Here is a 10,004-nt window from a genome sequence, read left to right as displayed (position 1 = left end):
AATCCTCCATCTTTCATACTTGGTCTACTTCATCCCCAACTATGAAACCATCTGTTTTACCTCCTGAACTTTCTAAAACCGTCTATTTTACCCTCTGGGCGGTTTTCAGCGACGGTTTTGATACAGTAACAATGATAGTACAGTAACGGTGGGTTGCTACAGTAATGGTGGGTTTGAATTTTTATTTTTATTTATTTTCGGTGAATTTTTAAAAAATCATAGTAAATCATAGAAAAATCATAAAATGAAAAATCTAATTTTATTGGACTCTACATGAGTAGATCTACACAGTGAATATATAATACGGTATGCTTTAGTACAAATTTTTTTTTTGTAGCTTTAGATTAATTGGAAAATCCAATTTTGTCTGTAATTAATTAGAATTTATCTATAACTAAGTTATACATAGCGCAATGAGTACAAAATTTTTATTATAGTTCAAGCATACAATAATTAGGGTAACATAAAAATTTCACCACAATTAGACCATAGAAGCTGCAGCTATGAATTATTTCAATTAATAAAAGACAAAATTAGATTTTCCAATTAATCTAAGGCTACAGTAAAAATTTTGTACTAAAGCATACCGTATTATATATTCACTATGTAGATCTACTTATGTGGAGTCCAATAAAATTAGATTTTTTATTTTTCTATGATTTACTGTGATTTTTCAAAGATTCACCGAAAAAAAGAAATTCAAACACACTAGCACTGTAGCAAACAGAAGTTACTGTAGCAACTCACTTTACTGTATCAACCGCTGTAAAAAAAAAAAAAACCTCCGTAGGTAAAATAGATGGTTTTGGACCGTGTATGAAAGGAGGGGGTTAAGTAGACTTTTTTTCGGCTCCTTTTCCATAGAGAGCAGAGAAGGTCAACCACCTTTCGCTTGACGCTAGCAGCGATCTCGATCTGCGGAGGACGAGACTGCAACAACCTGACAATCTCTCGAGTTTCTTCATCCCCTTTCTCCCAACGGCATCAATTCAGCCCTTGGATGATCAGGCATGGCCATGGGAGGCCCCTCCTGGCCCAATTTGCAGTGCCTGGTGCGGCGGAAGCCGGCGACGGCAAGCTCCGCTGGCTGGGCTGAAGACGCCGACAGGGGAGGTGGCCAGCGCCTCGCCAGAACGCTATCTGTTCCCCACCTCGCCGCCATCGGTACGCACAGGTCCTTGGGGGTTCGGACTTCAGTTTCAGTGGGCATACAGTCTCTTTCCTGACTCTGGATGGAGAGGGTTCTTGTGCTTTCACTGAATCTACTACTACTCTCTCAGATTTAGGCAATGCAAGATGTGCCTCACTTCAACATACGCACATGATCCTCAGGTGTCGGTTCGACGATTGGCGCCGGCATCTATGTCCTATTTGGAACCGTGGCTCGTGAGCACACCGGGCCAGGCCTGACGCTCTCCTTCCTGATAGCCGGCGTCGCCGCGGCGCTTTCAGCATTGTGCTATGCTGAGCTCTCCTGCCGTTTCCCTTCAGCAGGGAGCGCCTATCACTACTCCTATATCTGCATTGGAGAGAGGTACATCTGCAAATGTACATTGGCATCGGTTTCTTGCTATTTCCCCCTCTCTGCCTTACTTGGTGGTGGTGCATGAACACTAGTATCCATCATAAGGAGAAACGTCGGTTCCTCTCTCACCTTAGCGTTTTGCTCTTCTTCCTGACAAACTATGTCCAGTGTTGCTTGGCTGATTGGGTGGGCCTTGATCCTTGAGTATACCATTGGCGGATCATCAGTGGCACGTGGCATGTCGCCAAACTTGGTAATTCTATCTATTATATTAAGTTATCTCTTCAGAGAAGTGATCTTTTCATAACAAGGTCACCAATATCCTTTTTCAGGCTCTATTTTTCGGTGGCCAAGATAAGTTGCCGTTCTTTCTAGCACAAGTGCATGTCAAAGGGCCTGACACCCCACTTGATCCATGTGCTGCTATTCTTGTTCTGATAGTTACTGCATTACTCTGTCTGGGAATTAAAGAGGTACTAGCACTGAGCCTACAACTTGTCTTGGAAATTTTGTTCTCCATCGTTTCAGCTATGCAGTTACATGAACCTTTGTGGTGTGGATTCTACAATCTAGGTTTTTCTTTTGTGTGTTAGTGCCCTTTCTAGACACAAGCACATTTATCCATCAGATAAATACAGATAGTAATATGGAAATGTGTTGATGCCACACTCTTTTTGTGTCGTCATTTGTGCTCCAGTATAGATTAAAATGTTTCTTGTTCTATGAAATTATGACTCCACTTGTTCTGGAGTTCAACAGTTGGCTACTTTCAACTTAAAATTATACACTCAAGTATGAGCTATGTCCTCATCAGAGCTCATCTGTGGAAGGCATCATCACCACTGCAAATATCATAGTGATGCTCTTTGTCATCTGTGCTGGTGGATGGCTAGGATTCAGGAATGGCTGGGTTGGTTATAAAGTGCCAGAAGGGTATGTAAAATTTCTTGATTCATATAGCCGAATCAGTACATTGAACCCCTATTTAGATTTTGAAACTTATTTGGCTGGTACACAGTTATTTCCCTAATGGTGTCAGTGGAGTTCTCTCTGGATCAGCAACCCTCTTCTTCGCATTCATTGGCTTTGACACAGTTGCTAGTACGGCCGAGGAGGTCAGCTTACATTCATGTACAAAATGTCATTTGTGTTCCTGTAAATGCTGCTCCAGCTTGTGCGCACCAGTTACATGATCGCCTTTAATTGGGTTTGCCAAAGTGATTTCCAGGTAAAGAATCCTCGGCGCGATCTTCCATTGGGAATGGGGCCTGTCCTTGTCCCTGTGTTGCTTCCTCTACATGATGGTTTCTGCTGTTGTGGTCGGTTTGGTGCCGTACCACGCGATGGATCCGGACACCCCTATTTCTTCTGCGTTTGCGCGATATGGGATGCAGTGGGCCGAGTAGGTTCCATGTTACCTTCCAGCTGAAATGCTGAATGATCCAGCTGCGATGGAGGTTATTTGCACATCTTGTGTATTATGTCAGTTATTGAGCAATTTTTACTCCACTGAATTGTAGGTATGTTGTTTCCAGTGGAGCTGTTCTTGCTCTTGTGGCATCCCTGATAGGCGGTATTCTTCCCCAGGTATACTTATGAACCAAAGCATTGTCGAGTTCCCCGTTTCATTTCAGTTACTTTCCTGCTTCTGTTAGGACTGAGTAAAAGAAATGCAAAAACTACTGTTTTGAAATGTGCTGTAGTTAAATGAAATATGTGAGATCATTAATGATCTTTTAGAAAATTAAACAAAAGAGGAGCGACTCAAAGGCCAGAACTGACACCAAACCTTGAGGTCACCATAGCTGATGGCAGGAAATGCTACAATTGTGTGCAGAAAGGACACCTGAGCTACAGCTGTCCTTTCACGGAGAATTGTGGTGGCCGCAGTGGAGCTTTCAGAGGTTCTGATGGTGGTGGCTATGGAGGATACCATGATGTCCATGGCCATTGAGGAGATTATAGAAGCTGAGGTGGAGGCCAAGGTAGTTCCAGGACCAATGTGGCATGATGAGAAGGGCTTGGTGGCAGAGCTTGTGTTCAGAAATGACATGTGGTGTTACATGACAAAAAGAAATCAACAGTCACCATCACAAGCAATCTTGTGCAACATGATCTCACCAAACACATTGAAATTGATCTGTTCACCATAAGGTGGATAGTGTTAGAGTATATTAGGCAACTCCGGATATGGTTAGTTTAGGATTGATTGTAATCCTGGGATAACCTTCCTTATCTCTAGGAGAGGCTACTTGCCCTCCAAGCCATGTACTCCTATATAATCAGCCCAAGGGGCTCAAGCAATATATCCACGCATTATACACCAATCTTACATGGTATCACGAGTCTAGGTTCTAACCCTAGGCTTCCGGCTTCCACTGCCCTCGCGCCGCCCCGGGGAGATCGATCTCCACCGGGGGCAGCGCCCTCGTAGGATGCGCGACTGATCCTTCTGATCCGTTGCGCCGTCGTGGTCAACCAACAATAGCAGGACCTACCTCTCCCATCGCTGCCAGGATCCACCGCGAGTGCCGCCATCTTCGCCGCCCCTGTCGAGCGTCTGGCCTTGCGCCCCCATCTACTCCTCTAGCGCCGCCACCACCGCTGCCCTTGAGCACAATCCTGCTGCACTTGAGCACGAGTGCGCGCCTGCGGAGAACCGTAGGGGCGCTGAGCTGACCGCCGCGCCACTGGGGGCGTCCGACGGCCGCGCAACGCCCCTCCCTCGCCGGTCCAGCCCCTCCATCGCGCTGCTCCTCCGTCACGTTGGCGGGTTGCCGCGCCGTGGGGGCTTCGCCCCATCTCGCTGCCCCCCTGCTGCTCGGCCGCTGGACGGCCGGGCATTGCTAGGGGCATCCGAGATTGTACCCCAAGGTTCGTCTTGCTGCTGCTGTTTTTTTTTCTTTTTCCCGATCAGAGATCGGGTTGCGTCGCCCTGCCGTTCGTCATCGCTTCATCCTCGACACTCCCGAAGACGAGGTTGTCGTTGTGCCCTTCAGGCTGCTGCGGCAACACTCGTGATCCAGCCATCCTCGCCGGCGACGCCGCCTTTTCAGGCGGTGGCGCCACCCATGCTGCTAGTCCTCATCACGCTGGCTCTCGGTCCGAGTCCGCGCCTATTGCCGCACGCTCGCGGACACCGCCGCCGATATTGTTGAAGGAAGATGCAGTTGCGCTCTTTAGCTGCACCATCTACCATCGCAGTCGGCCTATCGTCCTGCTGACCCTGTCGGCAAGAAGCTGCTGATTTTGTGTATTCGGGCGCCTTCGCTGACGCTTTGGACCCGCGCCCTCCTCCACGGCTTCGATCACGTCCACCTCGACCTCGGCTACGTCGGCACTAAGGGGCTACCATCTGCTTGACAAGCCTCTTCGGCTCCCATTCCAGCCACAACATCTGCGGCACATCGACGGTTGCGACTGCGGGGGGATGTCATCTCTTCGGCTTATTCTCGAGTCTCATCGTCTGCGCGCTCCCGTTGTGACTGCGGGGGGGTGTTAGAGTATATTAGGCAACTCCGGATATGGTTAGTTTAGGATTGATTGTAATCCTAGGATAACCTTCCTTATCTCTAGGAGAGGCTATTTGCCCTCCAAGCCATGTACTCCTATATAATCAGCCCAAGGGGCTCAAGCAATATATCCACGCATTATACACCAATCTTACAGATAGCATGGCATCAAGACTAGTCTAGTAACAATTGCCGAGAAAATGGTGGTGAATAAATATGTAACAAGGCATGCATGATTAATATGTTTGCCTATCTTGAGGGTATGTTTTGTTGTAATATGTAAAAGTATTAGGTACTTCCTGTGGAATTCAGTTTACTACAGAGTGGAATGGTGAGAGAAGGTTACCCACCAGTTTTCCCAAACAAACTAACACAAACAAAGTAATCATTAGGTTTATTTAAAGTAGAAATGTAGCATGGTCATCGTATATTCCATTTGAGGAAGAATCGTTTATCAAAAGTTAAACCTTGAATGGCTGACTAATAATTGTTTACATGTTGCTTTTGGTCAGCCAAGAATTATAATGGCTATGTCTAGAGATGGATTGCTCCCGCCACTGTTCTCAGATGTTAATTGAAAAACTCAAGTGCCAATCTTGAGCACAGTCTTAATTGGCATATGTGCTGCTATCCTGGCCTTTTTCATGGATGTCTCCTAATTGGCAGGGATGGTAATATGCTAATCATCATATAAAAATGGCAGCAATGCTGGATATAGAGGTACTCCAGTTGATAACAGTTTCTTGATCTGTTTGTTCAGGTAAGCGTGGGAACCTTATTGGCATTTACTACGGTTGCCATTTCTGTTTTAGTAGTAAGATATGCTCCTCCGTATGAGATGCCAATGGAAGTGGCTCTTGCAGGATCATCTGAGTCACTAGCTTCATTCTCTGGGCACTTAGAGCATGATGAGCAAGTAACTTGCATTCACACTGTAATAAGGTGCTGGCTGAACTTCATATGTTAGCAAGTTATCTGCACCAGCAAGGCAGCAACGTTTGAAACGCGTTAGCAACTTGCATCTTCTTCTTGTTTGATAATGAAGCTGGCTGACACATTAGCAGCGCTTCCTTGATATACTTGTTTTATTATTATTTGTAATTTGTATGAATTGCTTGCAAGTATCTGCACCAGCATCCCATTATTTCAGATATCATATTACAGCATTTCTAGCTTTACCTTCATGATTACAGAGATGCTCTAATTCGTTTTCTGACTTTTTCCCCCATTGTATCTGGAATTAGTTCAAGAAGCACTTACTGTCATTGAGGTAGCCAGCAAAGTGAGGCGACAGAAAGCCATTGGAAACATAGTATTGATATGTGTCGGAGCCATCATCTTGATTTCTGCGGTTTCTGTCTCCTTTTTGCCATTGTAAGTGATAGGTCTCCACCTCCTGTATCCCTGCGGGCACTCTTTCAAATATCTACAGTGCACAAACAAAGTAATTGTGAACACTGTTCCTTGAGCTCGAAGAGTGTGACCACAACTGCATATTATTATTTTCTTTTGCCAGGAAAAGGCAACATCATCTGATCCTGTTTTGCTTTCTATAGTTGTGTGCAAACGATTGCATGCACTGTAGGCGGATTGGTAGTGTTGAGTTCTTCTATTGTGCTTTTGTGCATTGGACAAGACAAGAGATTTTTGGGACAAACTGGAGGTACAAGCCAAGGAACATGGACATTTAGCATTTCTGTAAAGTTGATGAACTCTGAGTGAGAAATATGGTTTTGCAATTCAATGCAATCTCAAATTAGCTATGTCCCTCCTAGGCTTCATGTGCCCGTTGGTCCCATTGCTTCCAATTTGTTGCATCATCGTCAACTTATACCTGCTTATGAACCTCGGGTAAGAAATATAGCTTACAACCATCTTTTTTTTGTTCATCCTTTATGCAAAATATAGCTTACATTCCTGCTATTGTCTACATGGTGTGCAAATTTCATAAGACTGTTTGTTTGATCAGACAACACACATATTCTTTTAAGCTAATAATATGCTGTTTTATGAAGCCAAACAAAATTTAACTATTTAGTTTACAATATATTGAGATGTCTGAACTCAGAATCTCCAGATAGCGATCTATGCTTTGTCGGAATCCTGAAGATCATCTTGACCTTAAGTTTCAACTCAAATGATTTCAGGAGTCACACATGGATTCGTGTTTCCATATGGCTGGTGGCTGGGGCCCTCATATACTTCTTCTAGAGCCTGAAGCATAGTTCACTGGCAAGCATGGCCTACCATCGCATATCACCTTTGTAGTTCAATGTTGGGTAGAGTTCTTTTACATTTTGATAGCAGAAAATGAAAGCACATGGCGACTACAGAAGCTGTTTTCTCAAAGATGTCTGGGGGTTTCTGATCCCTGCAGTTTTGAAGGAGGACCAGGATAATGAACATAGACAGGCACATGTACGAAAGAAGTACAGTGTCCAGTCTCGTATGAGCTTGTTTCTTTCTCTGGCAATTGCACAAACTACTGGAGCAGTTTACAGTTACCTCTGTAAGTTTCTGATTTTTTTTTTTTTGGTTAAAGAGGATGACTACGGCTGGGTGTTTGGTTTGTGGAATGAAGTAGTTCATCATCATCTCACTCTTTAGTTTTTTGTTTAGTTTGTGGAATGGAATAAGTTGATCCATCGCTACCTTATTCCTCACAAACTAGTAATTAGTATTAGTACGAGAAATATGACCATTTTACTAAATTTAAGATTCATGACGCACACTCCGTCTAAAATAGCTTGATTCCTAAACCAAATACTCCATACAAGAGATATTCACTATTTTTTTTAAAGAAATTACTTTTTGGGGGCAATTTTCATTTGTACGATCGTACCGTCAAATCTGAAGTGAGACCATTCGTCTCCTCCGGTTTAAAGAAACCTGAAATGATCGGTATAAATAAAACAGTAATTATAATAAAAAAACAAAAAAGATTCAATTTAAAGACTCATGAAATGAAGCAGCACCCGTTCTGTTAGGAGAGTTCGAGCATGTGCTACTAGTGGGCCTAACTAATAAGTAGAGAAGGCGGCAACGCCTGCTGAGCCGCAGCCCATTAACATATAGCACTGGACCGACGCAGCAGTCTCACGCTCGCAACTCGCACGCACCACGCAGTGCGTGCAGCTTCATCCCCTTCAGTCCCACCTCGCCCAGCCAAGCAGCACGGAGGCGGGGACTCGGCTATACAAGGAGACCCAGGGCAGCAGGCCAAAGCATACCTTTCTCGGCCTTTTGGCTAAGATCAAGTGTAGTATCTGTTCTTATCAGTTTAATATCTGATATGTGGGTCATGTGCCCACTTCGATATTAAATTTATTTTTTGTGGGGGAGGGTCCACCACAGTGGCTTGCCACTGGGGCCCTCGCGCGTCGCCCAGCCGTTGCATTGCTGGCAGGGCCTGGCGCACCCCAACCAATGCTAGTTAAAATTTTGATTACCAGGGCTCAGTGAACTGAGGTGGTAGGTTCTAATTTATTCCAAAAAATGTTAAACTTCTGTAAACAGTGACCACAGGGCTGGTTTGTGTTTCAACTTTGCTAACAGAGGTGATTAGTTGTAATTAAAATGTTAAACTTTAGTTTCCATTTGACTATCACGCTTACAGATAGCCAGTTGTATTAAAAAAACTATTATCTCTTTAATATTAGGCAGAGAGCCAGAGATATATACTATATATAAGAGGAAATTGTTCATGGTAGTTCCCCCAGCCCATAATCACTAGAGAAGGAGGGCGAAATGGACCGGGCCGAAAAGGAACTTGTAGGCTCGGCAGGCCTGATCCCAGGTGGGCCTGACTCTTCCTTTTTATCCCTCTTGCTTATTGCTTATCCAACGAACCCATTCCATTCCCGTCCGTCCGTCCATCCGCCATGGCGACCGCCACGCTGTTGAGCTCCTCCTTCGCCATGCCCGCCGCCGCCCGTAGGGCCTCCTCGGGCTTCGCCACGTCGCAGCTCGCCGGCCTCTCCCTCTCCGCCGGCGCCGCAACTCCAACCGCCGTCGCCCTCCTCCCCAAGAGGCAGCAGCTCCAGCCCATTGTCGCGCGTAAGTCTTCGATTTCGATTTCGATTTGATTTTCTGTTGTTTCCTTGTTCGTTTGCTTCCCTTATTTACTGTACGCACGAGCCTTAGGATTTCGTGGTTCCTCCGCTCTTATCTGAATCTTCAGCCGTCTTGGCTGTTCCATTCTTCTTCTCCGCCTCTCCTCTGCTAGTAACTGATTCAGCTAATCTTCAGAGCATTTTGTTCTTTTAAAGATAAATCGGCACCTGATTGATTGACGAGATGATGGAGTGTGCTGTGTGTGTTCAGGGCGGGTGTGCCCGTTCACGGACAAGAAGACGAACCGGGCCAACAAGGTGTCCTTCTCCAACCACAAGACGAAGAAGCAGCAGTTCGTGAACCTGCAATACAAGAAGCTGTGGTGGGAGGCCGGCAAGCGATTCGTCAAGCTGCGCCTCTCCACCAAGGCGCTCAAGACCATCGAGAAGCACGGCCTCGACACCGTCGCGCGCAAGGCCGGCATCGACCTCAACAAGAAGTGAGAGCAGCCAAACAAACTAGTGGTGTGGCACTAGCTTAGCATTGACATTCACGGGGTCGTCTCGTCTGTCTGTCTGCCTGCCTCCTGCTATTCTTTCACAATCAAATCACAGCATTATATTTCCTTTATTTACTTTCCTCCCCAGTTTGATGTGTGTACCATACCAATCAGTGTAGGTAGATCGAGGTTGCACATATATGTTTTTGGTCTCGTGTTGGGAGCTAAGGTTTCCTCCTCTGAATCGATCGGGTCTCCATTCTACAGTCGTGATCAATGGCAGAAAGTTAAGAAACCTGGTCGGCTGGTCCTCTCACGAATTCGCTGCTGATGAAGTAGAAATTGAATTGAAATTTGAATGAATCGTTCCTGCCCAAGAGAAGAGATTGTGTTCTGGCACATGCTTGCAGTCTGC

General features: G+C 45.4%; 1 protein-coding gene, 1 non-coding gene and 1 pseudogene across 2 annotated transcripts; all 3 read left to right on the top strand.

The window, feature by feature from the left end:
* Positions 1–845: 845 nt before the first annotated feature.
* LOC136517846 (cationic amino acid transporter 2, vacuolar-like) lies at positions 846–6,507 on the top strand (annotated as a pseudogene).
* A 1,756-nt stretch (positions 6,508–8,263) lies between these two features.
* On the top strand, positions 8,264–8,460 carry LOC136519268 (U2 spliceosomal RNA). Its single transcript, XR_010774822.1, has one exon. It is a non-coding gene; the product is annotated as a U2 spliceosomal RNA (small nuclear RNA).
* A 156-nt stretch (positions 8,461–8,616) lies between these two features.
* Positions 8,617–9,720, top strand: LOC136518285 (large ribosomal subunit protein bL28c-like). Its single transcript, XM_066511923.1, has 2 exons — positions 8,617–9,093; positions 9,361–9,720. Exons 1-2 carry the CDS (start codon positions 8,919–8,921, stop codon positions 9,591–9,593), a joined length of 408 nt encoding a protein of 135 aa, XP_066368020.1. The 5' UTR covers positions 8,617–8,918; the 3' UTR covers positions 9,594–9,720.
* Positions 9,721–10,004: the final 284 nt, after the last annotated feature.

The sequence above is a fragment of the Miscanthus floridulus genome, chromosome 17 (assembly GCF_019320115.1).
Source record: "Miscanthus floridulus cultivar M001 chromosome 17, ASM1932011v1, whole genome shotgun sequence".
Classification (NCBI taxonomy): domain Eukaryota; kingdom Viridiplantae; phylum Streptophyta; class Magnoliopsida; order Poales; family Poaceae; genus Miscanthus; species Miscanthus floridulus.
Note: the sequence above shows the minus strand (reverse complement) of the source record. Positions and strands in the feature narration are given on the sequence as shown.

Coding starts and splice junctions, on each gene's coding strand:
- LOC136518285 (XM_066511923.1), top strand. CDS start 8,919: ATGGCGACCGCCACGCTGTTGAGCTCCTCCTTCGCCATGCCCGCCGCC. Junction 9,094..9,360: donor GCTCCAGCCCATTGTCGCGC/GTAAGTCTTCGA, acceptor GTGTGTGTTCAG/GGCGGGTGTGCCCGTTCACG.